Source organism: Hyperolius riggenbachi, chromosome 2 (assembly GCF_040937935.1).
Source record: "Hyperolius riggenbachi isolate aHypRig1 chromosome 2, aHypRig1.pri, whole genome shotgun sequence".
Taxonomy (NCBI): Eukaryota; Metazoa; Chordata; class Amphibia; order Anura; family Hyperoliidae; genus Hyperolius; species Hyperolius riggenbachi.
In genome coordinates this window covers 151,235,940-151,255,609 of record NC_090647.1, presented here as the reverse complement: position 1 = coordinate 151,255,609, position 19,670 = coordinate 151,235,940, and the positions used below count along the sequence as shown (strand labels likewise).

The following is a 19,670-nucleotide window of genomic DNA, read 5'->3' as shown; positions in this document are numbered from 1 at the left end:
TCTGGCCCCAATCCCATCATCTTGTTAAGCAGTACGGGGGAGAAGGAAGGACATAGCAGCCGGCACTACAAAAAGCTATGTATGCTCTGCGTGGAGAAGTCTCGGTATGCTCAGATTCCGGCACTGCCGACTTGGTAGAACAATCTTCTTTATTTCACATGGCACAATACAGCTTCATATAAAAATACAAAAATGTACCAGTGAGCTGGACAGTAGTTGGTGGGTGCTAGCCTGACAGACTTTGCACCGTGCAGCACTTCCTCCACAGCTGTATTCACTGTGTCTGGATACAACCTCAGAAAAAGCATTGTACGGGGCGAAAAGGACCAACAGGCTGACACCCCTCATCCACCACCCATTGTCCAACTGACTGGTATTATTATTATTATTATTATTATTATTTAGTATTTATATAGCGCTGACATCTTCCGCAGCGCTGTACAAAGTATATATTGTCTTGTCACTAACTGTCCCTCGAAGGAGCTCACAATCTAGTCCCTACCATAGTCAAATGTCTATATTATATAGTGTATGTATTAGTCTAGGGCCAATTTTTTGGGGGGAGCAAATTAACGTATCTGTTTTTGGGGCGTGGGCGGAAACCGGAGTGCCCGGAGGAAACCCACGCAGACACGGGAAGAACATACAAACTACTTGCAGATGTTGACATGGCTGGGATTCAAACCGGGGACCCAGCGCTGCAAGGCGAGAGCGCTAACCACTAAGCCACCGTGCTGGTATGCTTTTGCATCATTTTTACATGAAGCTGTTTTGTGCCATGTGAAATATAAGATTTTATTTGGCCATGCTGTAGGTATTTTGAACCAAAACGTTGATAGCTGCAAGACGGATGCCCTCATAGAAAAGGGGCTGCAGAGCAGGCCACTAAAGTAAGTTAATTTAACATCCTCAGTAATGGGGTTATCCAGCTCTATTTTTTGTTGTGATGTTGGAAAGAGGTCTTTTGCAAAAATGTACTAATTTCATCCTCAGTTTTCTACAGCTTGCTTGTATACAATGTGAGATAAATGTCTCTAATGCTGGGGATACACGGTACGTTTCTGTACCGTGTGTCGAGCAGCTGATCCCGCCAGCTGATAATATTCAGCAGGTCTGAACACGCTGCTCCGCCCCCGCCCGCTCGATCCCCGCCAGCGGACAATGGCAGGGAATCGAGCAGCTGATAAGTAGCGCCGGCAGGGACGAGCGGTAATCGATCTGCGAGGACGAGCGGGGGCGGGGCGGGGGTCGATCCAGTGGCTAATCGGCAGGCATATTGCTGGGAATACACCATACAATTTTCTGTTCAATCGTTCTGTTATGCTGGGAATACACCATACAATTTTCTGTTAGATTTACCTGCCAGATAGATAAAGTTCAACATGCTGGAAATGTATCTATCTTACCATATATTTATATATCTTACCATCTATCTGGTGAGCAATTAGGCAACAGAAGACAATGCACCAGGGATAATGACCATTCTCTACAGAAAATAATCTAATTACGCATTCTAACAGAAAATTGTATGGTGTATTCCCAGCATTAGATTTTTCTGTTAGATTTTCTGTTAGAATGCATAATTAGATTATTTTCTGGTCATTATCTCTGGCGCATTGTCTTCTGTTTATCTCCTGCTGAGTAGAACAATGCCTAATTGCTAGGCAGATAGATGGTTAAATAGATTATTTCCAACATAATGCTGTGCATACACGGATAGATTCTTCTGATCAATCAAGCTGCTGATGGCCTGATTGATAATTTCCGACAGGTCAGATTGCCCACCGGATCGATTCCCGCTCGATACCCGGAAAACGAGCGGAAGATAAGGAAGCGCCCGCGGGGACGAGCGGGAGTCGATCCATCAGCTAATCGAGCTGCAGAATCTATCCGTGTATGCCCAGCGTAAAGGTTCAAGCAAATGTCAGATTCTCTAATGTATGAAATGTGGGAGTTCATATACTGGGAATGGCAGTAGCTGATCTGTCATCTTTCTATAGCACGAGCCGTCACATTTGGAAACGCAGTTTGTGTTCTCCAAAGCAGCTGCCTATAACTGGCACTCTTGCAGAAACTTCTAGCTGCATATACTTGAGGGGTGTGTGTGTGTGTGTGTGTGTGTGTGTGTGTGTGTGTGTGTGTGTGTGTGTGTGTGTGTGTGTGTGTGTGTGTGTGTGTGTGTGTGTGTGTGTGTGTGTGTGTGTGTGTGTGTGTGTGTGTGTGTGTGTGTGTGTGTGTGTGTGTGTGTGTGTGTGTGTGTGTGTGTGTGTGTGTGTGTGTGTGTGTGTGTGTGTGTGTGTGTGTGTGTGTTGCCCATAAAATCCTCACATACGCCACAGTGCTGCCCGCTTTATAAAAGAAAATGTGGTACGGTGTCAATATGATGCTAGCTGAATTTCAGTTTTTTTTACCCACGCACCTTCATCTGTGTGATAGATGTCATGCCTGTCAATGCGAAATGTATGCAGCAACTGGAGAGGGTGGTAGAGCATTCTGTGCCACTACTAACATGAACAGGGCCTTAGGATTCAAGACCTGGCTATTTCAATGTAACACTACAAAGACTCTTTAGAGCTCTTTCTACCTTAGCTTCTGCTTCCTCCTCTTTCTTCTTCTTTGCCAACAGTTCTTCCAATGAGAGAGGCTGTGCCTGAAAGAGATAAAGATGCTCTAAAGCCTTAGCTGCAGTATATAAAAAATAAAAAAAAAGGAAGGAAGGAACAAATTCATAGTACATAAATACACCTGCAATTAGATAGTAGTATTCAGTAATGATTTGATAAATCCCATTTGTTTTTAAAGAAAAGGTACTACCGTATATACTCGGATACAAGTCAACCCCCAAAATTTGACCCTCACAAGGTGGATTTTTTAAATTATTCAAGTATAAGTCTATATGTAAGCCAGCCAGGTATGTGCCTCCAGTATAGGTAGCCAGTATTGTTACCCCCAGTATAGGCTAGGCAGGTAGGTATGTGCATCCAGTGTAGGTAGCAAGGTATAGTTGCCCCCAGTATAGGTAGGTAGCCAGTATAGTTGCTCCCAGCATATGTAGGTAGCCAGTATAGTTGCTCCCAGCATAGGCAAATAGCCACTATAGTTGCCCCCAGTATAGGTAGGTAGCCAGTATAGTTGTCCCCAGTACATTTTGGTAGCCAGTACAGTTGCCCCCATGTATAGGCTGCAGCGGTGGGGAAAGCGGGCATGGAGGCAAACATCTCACATTTCTTCCATCTACTGTACTTCCTCTCCCAAGCATCCCATGCGTTGATACCAGCGACTTCTGTGATGACATCATCACAGGAGACGCTGGTTTCAACACAAGGGATGCGTAGTAAAGGAAGTAGATAGAAGATAGAAACTGTGGGGATCCCAGAAGGTGAAATGTTTGCCTCCATGCCCGCTCTCCCTGCCGCTGCAGCAGTCTGTTACCATCCACCGCTGGGCGCAGTCTCCTCTCTTCTCCTCCACTCGCGCTGTAACTTCCGCTCCCAAAGTCATATGACATCGGGAGCCGGACCTTCTCTATAGGGGTTAGACCGCACGAGTGAGGTAGAAGAGAGGACCCTGTGCCCAGCGATGGATGATGAGTAACCCCTCCACACACCCCACACCCCCACAGGCTGAAAGTCACAAAATTTAGGACTATGCAACAATAAGTCGACCCCCCCACTTTTGTACTTTGAGTCAGTCCTAAATTTTGTGACTTATAGCCGAGTATATACGGTAGTTTAATTGTATGTTCTCCTCTGAAGCATGATATGCTACCTTTCATTAAAAAAATAAAATAAAAATCCAGTGTCAGGACAGTCTCCGGTTTTCTTTTCATCCTCTGTTCCCCTACATAAGGCAAACAGACTTCTTTGTAATAGGAAAAAAATGGCTCTTGGGCACATTCACAATTCGGGGACGGCGGCAGGGGGTTCCATCAAGATAACGCTGTTACTGCCGTGCATACGATCGACCATGTTGGCATGAGATTTCCTACCATGTTTGATCGATACATTCAACCGATTTGTGCCTAGAATCGGTCAAATCATCGAACAGACATACTTGTTGCGGCACAGATTTTCATGCGATTCAATAGAATTATCGAACAGTTGATCGGGCAATAAAAACAATAGATGTATGGCCTCTTTTAGAAGTTAAATATCACTTGGGGACAAAAGTTACCTTTGTCTTCTTGTCAGCCTGAGGCTCATCTTCAGGTTCCTTCTTAATTTCTTTTTCTTTTTCTTTTTTCACTTTGGCATCTTTACTTCGACTGGGAGATGGACTTCTAAGGAATAAAACCAACAAGGTGTGACAATAAGTAACATAAGCAAACTAAGGGTGAAACGAAAACCAGGTCCAAACAGCAAAGAGGAAAACATTAAAGTGGACCTAAACTCCTGCACAGGATAAAAGGAAAACAGAGAAATGCACCCTGTAATTATTTAGAGAATTTAGCCTGTTTAATTACCCTCATTTGTGTAGGAACTAGATCAACCGTTGTAATTTCTGCCTTTTATCTGATGTGGCCAATAAAGAAGGCTTGATTTCAGCGGTGGTGCCTGCACGATCTGGTTCCTGCATTTAACAACTCCAGTGGTGTGGAATGCTGTTTGCTTGGACACACCATCTCCTGTTTATGGGTGCTGTCCCACTCCTTTCCCATTGTACCCATCATTTGTGTCTAATCACAAGTTGTAATTTGATCTCCTCCCTGCATCACATGACTGTCATGGCAGATAAGCACATTTGAAAGCACAGGAGGTTAACAATATGTCTGCTTCCACGAATCAGGAAAGAAGAAACAGTGCAGATTTATTTTAAGATTTGTACCAGTTATAACAAAATAATGTCTTTTGTTTAAAGTTTATTATGCTGTTGCATATCTTTTAGAGCAGAGGGGACGTTCTGAGTTCAGGTCCGCTTTAAAGGAAACCAGAGCTAGTATACATAAAACGTTTTATACATACAATGGTTTGCAAAAGTATTCGGCCCCCTTGAAGTTTTCCACATTTTGTCACATTACTGCCACAAACATGAATCAATTTGATTGGAATTCCACGTGAACGACCAATATAAAGTGGTGTACACGTGAGAAGTGGAACGAAAATCATACATTATTCCAAACATTTTTTTACAAATAAATGACTGCAAAGTGGGGTGTGCGTAATTATTCGCCCCACTTTGATCTGAGTGCAGTCAGTTGCCCATAGACATTGCCTGATGACTGCTAATGACTAAATAGAGTGCACCTGTGTGTAATCTAATGTCAGTACAAATACAGCTGCTCTGTGACGGCCAATCGAGAATCTGGAGGAAGCCCCAGGTATGTATAAAACGTTTTGTTTATAACAGCTCTGGTACACTTAAGCACCATCAAATATAGGAGGAAACAGTGAAGAAAAAAAAAAAGACAGGACACATACAATACAAAGTTTGATCACTAATTTGAGTTCCCCTTAATTTAATTCAGGATTATCCTCCTTTCATGTAAGCAAAGACCTGGACACTTATTGCATTAGTCATTAATTCGGGTCTTCAGCAAACATTTTAGCAAAGATCCAGCCTCCTAGAGTAATTAAGAAGGAAGGTGCCTGACCACCTGGTAAGAGCTGCTCTCTGGCTGAATTTGGAGCAATAAAGGTTGTGCGTTTTCAAAATAGTTCTAGCCCAGCTAATAACAAATAGCCTGGAAAGCAAGTAACCAAGATCTATCATTGTGGCCATTAAGATTAGCAGCAAAATTACTTAAAAAAAACTGTTTTTACTTACCAGTCTTCTTAAAGAGAACCCGAGGTGTGTTTAAAGAATGTTATCTGCATACAGAGGCTGGATCTGCCTATACAGCCCAGCCTCTGTTGCTATCCCAAACCCCACTAAGGTCCCCCTGCACTCTGCAATCCCTCATAAATCACAGCCGTGCTGTGAGACTGTGTTTACATCTGTAGTGTCAGTCTCAGCTGCTCCCCCGCCTCCTGCATAGCTCCAGTCCCTGCCCCCGTCCCTTCCCTCCAATTAGCAGGGAGGGAAGGGATGCAGGCGGGGACCGGAGTTCTGCAGGAGGCGGGGAGAGCAGCAGACTGACACTATAGAGATAAACACAGCCAGCTCTGACAAGCTGTTTGTCAGCAGCGTGGCTGTGATTTATAAGGGATTGCAGAGTGCAGGGGGACCTTAGGGGGGTTTGGGATAGCAACAGAGGCTGGGCTGTATAGGCAGATCCAGCCCCTGTATGCAGATAATATTCTTCAAACCCACCTCGGGTTCTCTTTAAGCATTAATGCCCTACCTGAAACGCTGCATCCCCACGGCTGAAGTCTCAATTAATACCCCCGAAATCCCTGGGGGAAGATTTGGGGCTCCTTCCGTGTGGAGGCAGAGCTTTGGGCAGTAGCTCTGCCTCTACCCGCGGCAATCTGCGCGGATCTCCGCCTCTTCCCGCCCCTCTCGGTGAAAGAAGACTTGAGGGGGGGAGGCGGAGATCCGCGCAGATTTATTGGGTCTGGAGGCAGAGCTACAGCCCAAAGCTCTGCCTCCCCTAGGCAGCAAAATCCACAATTTAGAAAGTTGTGGATTTTTGCCCCAGGAATTCTGGGATTTTAATTGAGAGTTTATAGTGGGGATGCAGCATTTCAGGTAGGGCATTAATGCTAATGAAGACTTAAGTAAAAACTGGGTTTTTTTTTTGCGGCTTCAGAGTCTCTTTAAAGGACAACTGAAGCGAGAGAGATATGGAGGCTGTCATATTCATTTCCTTGTAAGTTATACCAGTTGCCTGGCTAGCCAGCTGAACCCCTGCACCTCTAATACTTTTAGCCATAAACCCTGAACAAGCATGCAGCAGATCAGGTGTTTCTGACATTATTGTCAGATGTGACAAGATTAGCTGCATGCTTGTTTCTAATGAGATTCAGACACTACTGCAGTCAAATAGATTAGCAGGGCTGCCAGGCAACTGGCAATGATTAAAACGAAATAAAAATGGCAGTCTCCATATCCCTCTCCATCCAGTTGTCCTTTAGGTATGATCTACCGAACTACAAGTTTCATGTCTGATCTGTTGTGTGAACAGGCACCCGCCTAGTCATATTTAGACAAGACACAGAACATTTATATTGCACTTTTCTCCTGGCAAACTCAGAGCGCTTCCAGGCTGAAGTCACTAGGGCATGCTCCATGAGCGACCAGCATCATGTGGAAGCCTTGCCTAAAGACTCCTCACTGTTTTACTTACTGGCTTGAGCCGGGATTCAAACCCTGGTCAAGGGCTCAAAGCCTACATCAAAAACCTTGCCAGTACACTATCCAGTTAATCATTTGCAAGCATGCATAAAGACATATATTAAACATAATGGCAACCAGTTCACACTAAAACATTAACTTCTTGCCGACCGCTTCATGCCAATTGGCGTGAACGTGGCGGCAGCCCCAGGACCACTCCAGGCTGATCAGAGTGAAGTTCTAGCGACAGGGATTGTAGGAGATCACTCACGCCGATGTGCACGCATCCCCGCTGGAATGACGGAGCTCCGCCATCAGTCTCCCAGCGGTCACCGCTCAGAGACTGTTAGACAGCGAAACCGCTGTCTAATAAGACTGTACAGCGCTGCGATCTAAGGCAGCGCTGTACTGGGGGCAGCCATGTCACTCGGCTGTCCCCTCCAAAGGCACAAAGGCGATCCGCTGTCATAGGCTAGTGGGGGGGAGGGAGGGCGGGTATGTTATAAAATAAATTTAAAAAAATAGCAGAATTAAAAAAAAAAAAAAATTAAACAGGAGCAGGGATCAGACCCTACCAAGAGAAAGCTCTGCTGGTGGGGAGAAAGGGGGAAGAAAAGGGTAGGGAATCACTTGTGTGCCGAGTTGTGCAGCCCTGCAGCGAGGCCTTAAAGCTGCAGTGGCCCTATTGGTAAAAAATGGCCTGGTCGCTAGGGGCGTTTAACACAGTGGTCCTTAAAGAAAACCTGTACTGATAAAAAGTTCCCCTGGGGGGTACTCACCTCAATAGGGGGAAGCCTCTGGACCTCCATCCTCCTGTGTCCCACGGTGGTCTTGCTGCAGCCCCCGGAACGCACAGGAGACAATTGTCAGGCTGTGCAATATTTATTTTTTGGCTCCAGCGGGGGCGCTGTTGCGGCTCTTCTGACAGAGTTAGGCGAAAATAGCCGATCTCCGTCGGGTCCGCTCTACTGAGCAGGAGACTTGCACCTGCGCAGTAGAGCGGCCCGACAGAGATCGGCTATTTTCGCCTAACTCCGTGCAGAGAGCCGATACTGCGCCTGCGCTGGAGCCAAGGAGGTAAATATTTACATCGCCGCCACTCCGTGAGGATTTTCGCCGCCGCCGTGGGACTGAGGAGGACGGGGGACGCCTCAATAGGATCCGCAGGCTTCCCCCACCCGAAGTGAGTACCCCCCAGGGGAGGTTTTTTTATGACCGATTTTCTTTAAGTGGTTAAAGGACTCAACACGTCTACATATCACACAGAGAAAGGTCGCTGCCATATAGGGTAAGGGAGCCGAGCTATGAGACGGGACTCTTGATTAGGGACTATAAAGAAGATGTACCATACCTAATACTAGAACATTAAAAAAAATGCAAGTTTAGTTATGTATTTCAACCAGGAATGTCCTGCATCTTTAGTGTGACAGGTCCAGGAACTTCAAACAGGACACCGTGTACAAGGAGAATCTTGTCTTAGCAATCTACATTTGGCTCTCCTTACTCCCTTTGTCCCATTTGATTGCCTAGGATCTGGTGAATTAAATAAGTAGTTAGTGGTTGCATGCTGTTCTGCTTTCTTCATCTTAAAGGATACCAGGTGTACAAAATAATGGAGAATGACATAATTGTGACGTCACATGCATGCACACGCTGTGGGACGTGCACAGCTGGGCCAGTGCAGGCGCAGAGATGCCTGACTTTGCGACCCGGAAGAAGGTGCCGGAGGCCAATTAGCCACATTGGAGGGTCAGAAAGGAGAACAACGGGGCGAGTGGTGGGCTTCAGGACGGCTCACCATACATACCAGCTCTCCCTGTTTACCTTATATTATTCGCATCTGGTATCCTTTAAGGTTGTCAAGCTCTGTGGAGAAAGACAACGTCTGTTCAACATTAAAAATATCCCAGGTCATCACTGATGCAAAACATTTATGGATAAGCCATACATGTAATGTATGAAAAAAAAAAAAACAAGGCAAAATTACCTGGACCGCTTCTTCTCCTTGTCTTTGTCTCGCCGATGAGTATCCTTTTCTCTTTCACGGTCTTTCTTTCTGTCTTTCTGCCTTCTGTCCCTTTATTTCAAGTAGCAAAAATTGTTAGCAACGAGAATAAAGAAAACAATGAATATAATGAGTTCCCTGTTATCCCTGCAGCATACTGTACTGTATATTAGTGGCATCACCAAACTAGGTGCTATTTTTAGTTATGAACAAAAGTTAACTTAACCAAAAGTCAAAAATGTATACAATCTTCCTAAAAGTCACTTGCTGTACTACGTGCACGTTAGCTTATACACAGTTAAATTCACTTAATTTCCTTGCTAAGAATCACAGAATTTGATAAATTCCTGGAATTAAAGGGAAGGTCCAAGCAAAATAAAAAAAATGAGTTTCACTTACCTGGGGCTTCTACCAGCCCCATGCAGCCATCCTGTGCCCTCGTAGTCACTCACTGCTGCTCCAGTCCCCCGCTGGCAGCTTTCCGACCTCGGAGGTCGGCGGGCCGCATTGCGTACGTTTTTACGCATTTCCACTAGTGCAGGAACATTAACACATACGTTTTTACGCATTACTGGTTCAATGCGTAAAAATTTACGCATTGAACCAGTAACGCGTAAAAACGTATGTGTTAATGTTCTTAACTAGCGGGAATGCGTAAAAACGTACGCAATGTGGCCCGCCGACCTCCGAGGTCGGAAAGCTGCCAGCGGGGGACTGGAGCAGCAGTGAGTGACTATGAGGGCACAGGATGGCTGCATGGGGCTGCTAGAAGCCCCAGGTAAGTGAAACTTATTTTTTTATTTTGCTTGAACCTTCCCTTTAAAGAGAACCTTATGCTGGGTACACACGTTACAATTTTCCGTACGATAGATGCATCCGATTGATAAAATCCATCATGTCCGATATTACTCCCAATAGTTTTACCACTCGATTTCTCATAAAAGTGAATGGAAAAAGGTAAGAAAAAACAAGCAGAAGTTAAGAGAATCGAGTGCAGAATGAAGCAGAAAAAACCGATTGGGTGGAAAATCAAGCGGAAAAACGTATCGTGTGTATTAGGCACTAAAGGGGAACTTCAGCCTAAACAAACACACTGTCATTAAGTTACATTAGTTATGTTAATTAACTATTTATGCCGCCTGGACGTGATTGTCATGTCTAGGCGGCTGCTGTAGCGCTGTTGTGCGATGCTGCGCGCTCCCGCGTGCACATGTTGTCCCCCCTAATCCCGGAGATCAATGAATAGGAACATAGTTCCCATTCATTGATCTAAGTCTCCGGTAGAAAGACTGATGGCTTCTCATCAGAAACCGCCGTCTTTCTGATTAAGAAAAAGTTTCCCGTCCTCCTTATGCTTCCTGGAAGAGATTCCTAGAAGCGAGAGCGTTCGCTTTCAGGACTAAAAAATTTTTGGGGACAAAATATAGATCAATTTATTGTGATAATTAGTGATAAAGTTATTGGCAAATGATTGGGAGGTGAAAATTGCTCTGATGCATAAGGTGAAAAATACCTGTGGGGTGAAATGGTTAAAATAGATAGGTAAAATAATCTCAACCACCCTGTTTTAAAAGAACAAGCAAAGGTTTGTGATTTCATGGGGGCAGCCGTCTTTTTGGATGGAAGGAGGCGACAGGGAGCATGAGACATGCGCAGGAAGGGGATGTCAGCGAGAGCGAGCATGCGCGCGGCCAGAGTATCGTTCACAGTTGAGTTAAGGTTCCCTTTAAGCAGATCTCTCATGTCACTCTCTAAGGCTCCTTTCGTTGTGGTTAACAACGTGCCATTCCCCATTACATGCGGCAAGGTGAGTGTGTGTTTGCATTCCCATGTGCATACCTGGGGGTGGCAACCCTGAGTACCTTTTAAAAAAAGCGCCCATTAAAAAAGGTGCAGGACACTTACAGTAGGATAATAGTAAAATATCATTAAATTTACCAATATTCTACTATCACTGCAGCCAGTCCTGACAAACACACAACCTATGTATAGGTGCGCTCACCCAAAAAACACAAACAAAAAAACAAAAACAAAGGAAAAAACCTCCAATCTTAATCAACTTAAAAGTCCATAAACTCAAGTCAGTTTACTTAAAGGAGACTCTGAAGTCTCCGAAAATGCAGCTTTTTATTGCAAAAAGCTGTTCAACATTATTGCCCTAACTAAAACGCTGCATCCCTGCAGCTGAAATCTAACTAAATCCCCCCAAACTCCTTGGGGCACACTGCGGGGAGCGCTTCCGTTAGAGGCAGAGCTTTCAGCTGCAGCTCAGCCTCTACATGCATCTATAAGTGCGTATCTCCACCTCCGCCCGCCCCTCTCAGTCTTCCTTCACTGAGCGGGGTGGGGGAGAGGCGGAGATACGCACTGATATACGCGCATGGAGTGAGAGCGGCAGCTGAAAGCTCTGCCTCCCATGGAAGCGCACGGGGCAGCAAGATCCACAACCAAGAAAGTTGTGGATTTTGCAAGGGGAGTTTGGGGGGGATTTAGTTTGATTTCAGCCACAGAAATGCAGCGTTTTAGTTAGGGCAATAATGTTGAACAGCTTTTTACAATAAAAAGCTGCATTTTCAGAGACTTCAGCGTTTCTTTAACTACGTGTCCATGTATCGCAGCATCAACTCACCAAGCATAAGATGTAGTTTCTGTAGTTCATCCAGACACTGCGCTCACATATACACCAAAACTCCTCTTGCAGTGATGACACTCAAAGGAAAACAAACATGAACCATACTGTGATACTGTATTATTGCATTGCCATCTTCCCATAACACCAGTGCTACAGAAAGAATCCGTGCGTGCATCCAACAACATAGGGTCACCTTATGTTTATGCCGTCCAGATTATAAAACAGCACATTAGTTTGATTTCTCCCGGCATGTGCCAGTAACAATGCCTCAGCAGATGGATCCCCAAGGAAGCAGCAGTTTCATACCAATCTAGCGACTGTCCGGTAGTTTTAAGGTGCATACACACACAATACTACAGAGGACGGGTCCGTCAGGCCCTCCCGCTGGGCGGTTGTTCTCCCGACAGTAGTGCGGGTGTACAATCTGTCTGCAGACTGATAAAGCTGTTTCTGAACGATCCGCTGAGTGGATCGTTCAGAAACAACCTTATCAGTCTGCAGACAGACTGTACACACGCACTACTGTCGGGAGAACGACCACCCAGCAGGAGGGTCTGAAGGAACCGTCCTCTGTATTAGTGCGTGTACACACCTTTCGCCAATGGTCTGGTTTAATCAATTATAGCCTTCTCCGCCTGCCAATAACAGTGTCCTTTCCAGCAAACAGCACTCTAGGTAATACTATAGTGGTGTTCGCTGAGGCATTGTTACTGGCACATGCCGGGAGAAATCAAACTAATGCGCTGTTTTATAATCTGGACGGCATAAACATAAGGTGAGAGGCATGTGTGATTTTGTGGGACATCTGTGCACTTAGGAGAGTGTGTATATCTGAAAGCACTTTATTGCTGTCTGTGACCTGGCAGCCTCACTATACGGTGAGGACCTGTGAGACCCTGTGTTGATGGATGCACGCACGGATTCTTTCTGTAGCACTGGTGTTATGGGAAGATGGCAATGCAATAATACAGTTATCACGCTATGGTTCATGCTTGTTTTCTTTTGAGTGTCATCACTGAAAGAGGAGTTTTGGTGTATATGTGAGCGCAGTGTCTGGAAGAATATCAGTCCTGACAAGCTGTCAGTTGCAGCTAGGTGGTTCTCCTCCGCAAACTGCTCAGGCCACTCTCACCGTTGCCCTACCTGTGAGCACTGCTATTTACATAGCAGCTAATAACAACACTGAAAGCCCACCCCAGCCGCCACTAAAATCACTACAAGTACATGGCGGTGTATAGTAGTGCCCAAATTAACAGGTGCATCTCAGAACATTTTTACCTTTTTCAGGCAACCTAGCTTGCAGTGCATGAAGGTAGCATATTGCTTAAAGGAATACTATCGATGTATGCATTTATTTTTAAATGCTGTATGTTGTAGCACACATTAGGGCAAGTACTAGGAGCAATTTGATTCCTCACACAGCTGTTCCTCTCAGCTGTAAAATCCTCCCTCAGTTTTGGCGTCAGTGTTGGATACAAAATGTATCTAATACTGAGCTCCCAGAGGGCTAGACCATGTCTCTGCACAGGGGAGTTGCTATCAACTCCTCAGTTTATAGTTTAATTATCACCTTCCTGAAATAATCTTATTGATATGGTGGTAAGGGGTTCAAGATTCTAGCAATGTGTGTTTGTTATCTTTGCTTCTCTTGACTGATAAAGATACTAATAATGCCAATTGTAAACAGTGGTCTGCCCCTCTCAGCAGCTTGTAAAGTGGATACAGCCTGGAGTGAATCACCTCAAGCAGGCAGCCAGTCTGAGTGTAAACACAGACTACTGTTATGGCTAGTTATATTCCAGCAATATTACAGCCTCAGATCAGCCTATTTCTCCTCATGTCTCCTGCATGCTGTGAGTGACACAGTGAAATATATTTGTGAGCTGTGTAACCTGCATGCTGTGAGTGACACAGTGAAATATATTTGTGAGCTGTGTGACAGAGTAACCAAGCAGCTCAGGGTGACCCAAACTACTATGAGCTGTGTGAGAAATGAATTTTTAAGCAGGGATAGCAAGAGAGAGACCTGGGTGAATAAATAAAGCGCCCCTAGCCCTAGTGGTAATGTGTACACTAATATAGAGTATTAAAAAAAAAAGTTGTTTCAATCGATAGTATTCCTTTAACAATACTACACTATATTAGCGAGGGGTTTAGGTGCATCAGCATAGAAGCCGGAGACAAGTGGATCCTAAGGGATGTCTCCCTTCACACTATAGAGACTGCCTCTGGATGAAATCAGGTGAAAGAGAGTGCATTAAAGGTCCGTACACACGCCGGACTGGAGGCAACGACGGGTCCGTCGTCACCTCCCGCTGGGTGGGCGTACCAACGACAGTCCGGCGTGTGTACGCACTGTCGGCGGACTGATACGGCTGCTTCTGAGCGATCCACCGGGCGGATAGCTCAGAAGCAGCCGTATCAGTCCGCCGACAGTGCGTACACACACCGGACTGTCGTTGGAACGTCCACCCAGCGGGAGGTGACGACGGACCCGTCGTTGCCTCCAGTCCGGCGTGTGTACGGACCTTTAGACTTCAATTATTCAGCTTTACGTGAACAAGAAGGTACTCACACCCACTCAGTGAGTGGATATGCAAATCATTCTTTTATATCCTCGAGAAGCCAGGCATACATCCAGAGCCACTGGTGTATAGCATCCACATAATACATGGTTATCATCTGCCACTGTTTACATTACAAAAGTTAGCAATGTGAGGTAATAAAAAAAGTTTGCACATTTTGAGCTTTTAATCACCATTGCATATGGCCCCCAGTGTGGTTTAGCTCTTAAAGAGACACTGAAGCGAAAAAAAATATATGATATAATGAATTGGTTATGTACTATGAATAATTACTAGAAGATTAGCAGCAAATAAAATATTCTCATATTTTTATTTTCAGGTATATAGTGTTTTTTCTAACATTGCATCACTCTATAATATGTCCAGATTACACAACACTCAGCATTCAAAATGAGTCTTTCAGAGCAGTCTGTGAAGTAATAAACTCTCCTCTGCTAGAGGAAAAGTAAACAGTTCAATTACAGTTGAGATAATAAAAGTCAGATAACAGCCCTCTCCACGACCAAGTTGGTCGGAGAGCTTAATAGCTTTTTTGCATAGAGATAACAACTGGAGTTTCTCAACTCTTCCTGCACTGGAAACAATTAGATTGATGTATCTGATCTTAATGTTTTTTTTCTTAGCTGTACTACACATACAAATCATAATATCATCATTTTTTTTTCGCTTCAGTGTCTCTTTAAGACCTAATCTAGTTCTAACAACTAAATATAATCTATATCAAATAGCTTACCTTTCATTAGACTTGGAGCGGGAACGAGAACGGCTGCGAGACCTCCTCTCTCTGGATCGGTGTCTCTTCCTGTCTTTTGATGGAGAAGTTTTTCTTTCACGTTCACGGTCAGCAGAACGAGAGCGGGAGCGTTTGCGGTGTTTGGATGGTGACCCATCACGGTCACGCTTATCAGTTAGCTCCCCAGCCATCTGAATGCAACAGAAACAGCCATGACCACTTCATGCTTAACCCAAACAAATATGCTTAACGTTAATACAGATTTACTTAAAGAGAAAGTGAAGCGGGAAAAAAAATATGATAGAACGAAATGGTTGTGCAGTACGGATACTTACTAGAACATTAGTAGCAAAGTAAATATTCATATTTTTATTTTCAGTTATATAGTGTTTTTTGTAACATTGCATCACTTTCTAATATTTGCAGTTTACACACTACTCAGCATTCTAAATGATTTTACAGAGCAGGCTAGTGAACTTTTGAACTGTCCTCTGGAGAGAAAAAGAAAATACAGTGACTGACAGTTGAGATGACAAGCTTCAGAAGACAGAGCTCTCAGCGACTTTGAAAGTCGTGGAGCTCAATGGCTCTTTTGCATAGATAACAACTGGAGTTTCTTAACTCTTCCTGTACTGGAAACCATATTAGACTTATGTCTCTGCTCGTAATGTTTTATTTCTTAGCTGTACTACACATACAAATCACTAGATCATAATTTTTTTTCACTTCAGTGTCTCTTCAAATTTCACATGATTTATTTATTTTTTTGCTTTAAAGAAAGTGGAAGTAGAAGGGGCTGAATTGTAACTTTCCTTAAGGTGCGTACACATGCACTACAGTAACGAACGACGGGTCCTTCAGACCCTCCCGCTGGGCGGGCGGTCAGCCGACAGTAGTGTATGTGTATAGTCTGGCGTTCAGAAACAGCCTTATCAGTCTGCCAACAGACTGTACACACGCTCTACTGTCGGCTGAACGCCCGCCCGGCGGGAGGGTCAGACAGACCCATCGTTCGTTACAGTAGTACGTGTGTACGCACCTTTAGGGATAATTAAATTTGGCAATTTCATACTTCCATTATAGCTTGATTAAGGAATCAAGCTGTCATGTAGTCATTACCTTTCCAAATCCAATTAATCCTGGTCAAAGTTTAAGGTTTTGCCTCTGCTAATTCTGGTAAATAAACAAACTTGACTGTTGAATTTCAAATCACATCTCAGAATCAGAATCAGAATCAGTTTTATTTCGCCAAGAACAGCAAGAGCCATAATCGGAATTATTTGTGGTACACATGGCAAAGACAGAGTAAAGACATACAACACATACACTTTGAAATGCAGTAATCAGATATACAGATAGTGATGCCGGTAAACACTAGTAAAAGGCCCCCGTTTCCGGATAAGAACCGAGGGAGGCAGCGACGGGGACCAGCTGACCGACCCGGCAACTACGAGTGCAGGCCGGACCGGGAAAGGTCAGAGTTCAGTGACCGAACGGCTTGGGGGAAGAAGGTGTTCTTCCGCCTGGTGGTTTTGGCTGGTATAGTCCTGAAGCGGCTGCCCAACGGGAGGAGCTTGAAGTAGTGGCTGCCAGGGTGAGAGGGGTCACGGGAGATCATGGTGGCCCTCTTCCTCAATCTAGCGGATCGGAGCAGATCAAGAGGTGGAAGAGGAGATCCGATGATTCTCTCTGCATCAGCTATGACCCTCTGCAGTTAATGTTTATCACTGGCCATTGCACCCGCGTACCAAACAATGACTGAGGAGCAGAGGATGGATTCTATGGTGGCAGTATAGAAGCTGGTCAGCAGCTCCCGTGGCATGCCAAATCTCTTCAGTTGGCACAAGAAGAAAAACCTCTGCTGGGATTTCTTTTGAATTTTAGTGGTGTTTTGCCCCCATTTCAGGTTATTGGTGAGAGTCGTGCCGAGGAACCGAACCGATGACACCGTAGAGACTTCTGTTTCTCCAATGAGGACAGGGGAGAGGGGGGGGGAGGGTTCCTCCTGAAGTCTACAACTAGTTCAACAGTCTTTGCTGTGTTGAGAACTAGGTTGTTCTCCCTGCACCAGTTGCAGATTCTCTCGACCTCGCTACGGTACTCATGCTCTCCGTTGCTACCAATAAGGCCAATAATAATGGTGTCATCTGCAAATTTGATGACCTTCACAGAGTCAGCGGATGAGATGTAGTCGTTGGTATAAAGGGAGAACAGTAGAGGTGACAGAACACAGCCTTGTGGAGCCCCAGTATTGGTGGTTCGAATGCTGGAGTAATAGTTGCCAAGCTTCACCTGCTGTGTTCGATTTGACAGGAAGTCCTTGATCCATGCTCGGAGAGTGGGATCAACTCCGAGCTGTGTCAGATTGGTGATCAGGATGTCAGGGCAGATCGTGTTGAACGCTGAGCTAAAGTCTAGGAACAGGATCCTGGCATAGGAGGCCGGCCTGTCTAAGTGCTCAGTGATGTGTGCCACGCTGACATTGATGGCATCCTCCACGGATCTGTTTGCCCTATATGCAAATTGGAGCGGGTCTAAAAGGGCATCCGTGGACCTCTTCAGGTGGGCAAGGACCAACCGCTCAAGGAGCTTCATGATGTTAGAGGTTAGGGCAACTGGGCGGAAGTTGTTGTGCTCGGTACTGCCTGTTTTTTTAGGGACTGGTACAATTATAGACCTCTTGAAACAGGAGGGGACTGTACCATCACATAATGACTGCTTAAATAAGGAGGTGAGCACAGGGGCTAGCTGATCGGCACAGGTTCGCAGCAGACAGACGACACTCCGTCCGGGCCGGAAGATTTTCTGGGGTTCAGCTTCCGGAGGTGCCGGAGTACCTCTGATTTTAGAACAGCGCTAGGAGCCAGGGCGCCGAGTACACCAGTTATACTTATACTCTTCCTAAAAGGATTTCAGATAACAGCTTTTCATCTTCTGTAAATTATTCATAATAGCCCGAGTTTAGATTAAACTTTATGGCATACCTAAGCTTAAAGGGCAACTGAAGTGAGAGGTATATGGAGGCTGCCATATTTATTTCCATGTAAGCAAAACCAGTTACCTGGCTATCCCACTGATTCTCTGCCTCTAATACTTTTAGCCATAGACCCTGAAAAAACATATTTTGTTTAAAACGAAATCAATATAGCAGCCATCATAATCCTTTAAAAATGACAGAGCCTGTCCTGTCTTAATGGGGATGGATACAGGGGTCCCAGGGTTCAATACTTACCTGTCATGATATCTTCAGGCCACGGGTAGCGCTCAGCCCCCTCCTCGGCAATGCAGTCGCAGCCATGTTTCCAAAGACTGCAAGCTCTTCGAAAACTTCCATCAGCGTTGCCATGGCCCGCCCCCAGCTCGGCAGTAAACAATTAGGCTGCAGTACAGGTAAGTATTTAACCCTGCTTCTCTCCCCCTCCCCCCCCCCATTCATCCTTATGAAGACGACCTGACATGCTGTCATTTTTACCTTAGGTACTTGCTAAATAATCACAAGACACTCTATGCATGGATGATCTCACAAGTTTCTATTGACCAAGGAGGGCAATGGGGGCTTGTCTACTTTAGGGGTCCCAGCAGGAAACTTCATAAAGAACAGCCACCTCCAGAGCACCAAGCGTTGTGATTGGCCGAATAGTGTGGGCTTAGTTCACTTCAACCTATCTGAAAACTAGCAGTCCGAGAGGGTGCCGTCCACCCAATCACCTTTGTAGGCTTTCCCTATGAGGTTTCCTGCTGTCTACCCTAAACTAGACTAGCGCCCTTGTGGGTTTTCTTCTGGCTTATGCAGACATGCTGCTACATTCTATAGTAATTCGCCCACCCCTGCCTTGGCGAGTGTCTGGCTTCCTGTCTCGCCAATGTATCAGGCAGTCTCTGTACAGAGCCCACAATGCATTCACTGAGAGCTGGACATTCCGCAGGCGGCACCGCGTCTCACCTCAGCTCCGGCTGTTTGTTTGCTTCCTTATTACACAAAAAGTGTATCCTATGTTTATGTGTCGTTGATGTTTCGCTCTCTCTACGGCGCCATCTTGCTGACGTTCATCTAAACGTAACAACGTAAGTTCGCTCACGTTTCAGGAAGAAAACTCAAAATCCCAGCCTGCGGTTCGCACTTGTAGACTCCTATTGTAAGTTCAGCGCCCTCAGCGGTACCTAGTGGAGTCTACATGTATCAGCTATGTATTGTAATGTAACACGGTGGGTGATGTGCTTTCATTGCTGTAGTGAAAGTTGTTTGTTTTTCCCCCCAACTCTGAGCTCTCTCCAACAGGGATACAAGGAACAATGAAAATCAAATATTTTATAGAGTGGAAGTGTTACATCTGTTTTATTTCTGAGCTTCTGACACCCAGAGGCTATTTTTCCACTGAGGGCATTTTGTGATCTGACCATGATAAGATTGCAAAATGCTAGGTACATTTTGAAATACACTGGAAATTACATGTTTCCATTAGTTGGCGATTTTCCCCAATTGTAATTGCCATGCCTGTTCAT

At 45.1% G+C, this 19,670-nt stretch overlaps 1 protein-coding gene and 1 long non-coding RNA gene across 2 annotated transcripts in view; one reads left to right on the top strand and one right to left on the bottom strand.

Annotated features, from left to right (window-relative positions):
* Window positions 1-19,242, bottom strand: part of DDX23 (DEAD-box helicase 23) — a 37,130-nt gene extending 17,888 nt beyond the window's left edge. Inside the window, exons 1-5 of the mRNA XM_068267691.1 lie at window positions 19,111-19,242; window positions 15,168-15,358; window positions 9,200-9,289; window positions 4,174-4,279; window positions 2,585-2,650 (exon numbers count right to left, since the gene is read on the bottom strand). Coding sequence (XP_068123792.1) covers window positions 2,585-2,650; window positions 4,174-4,279; window positions 9,200-9,289; window positions 15,168-15,358 — 453 coding nt within the window. The 5' untranslated portion in view covers window positions 19,111-19,242. The remainder of the gene's footprint in view (window positions 1-2,584; window positions 2,651-4,173; window positions 4,280-9,199; window positions 9,290-15,167; window positions 15,359-19,110) is intronic.
* LOC137545916 (uncharacterized) overlaps window positions 19,232-19,670 on the top strand; it is a 95,903-nt gene continuing 95,464 nt past the window's right edge. The window contains exon 1 of the long non-coding RNA XR_011026119.1: window positions 19,232-19,303. This is a non-coding gene — a long non-coding RNA (uncharacterized lncRNA). The remainder of the gene's footprint in view (window positions 19,304-19,670) is intronic.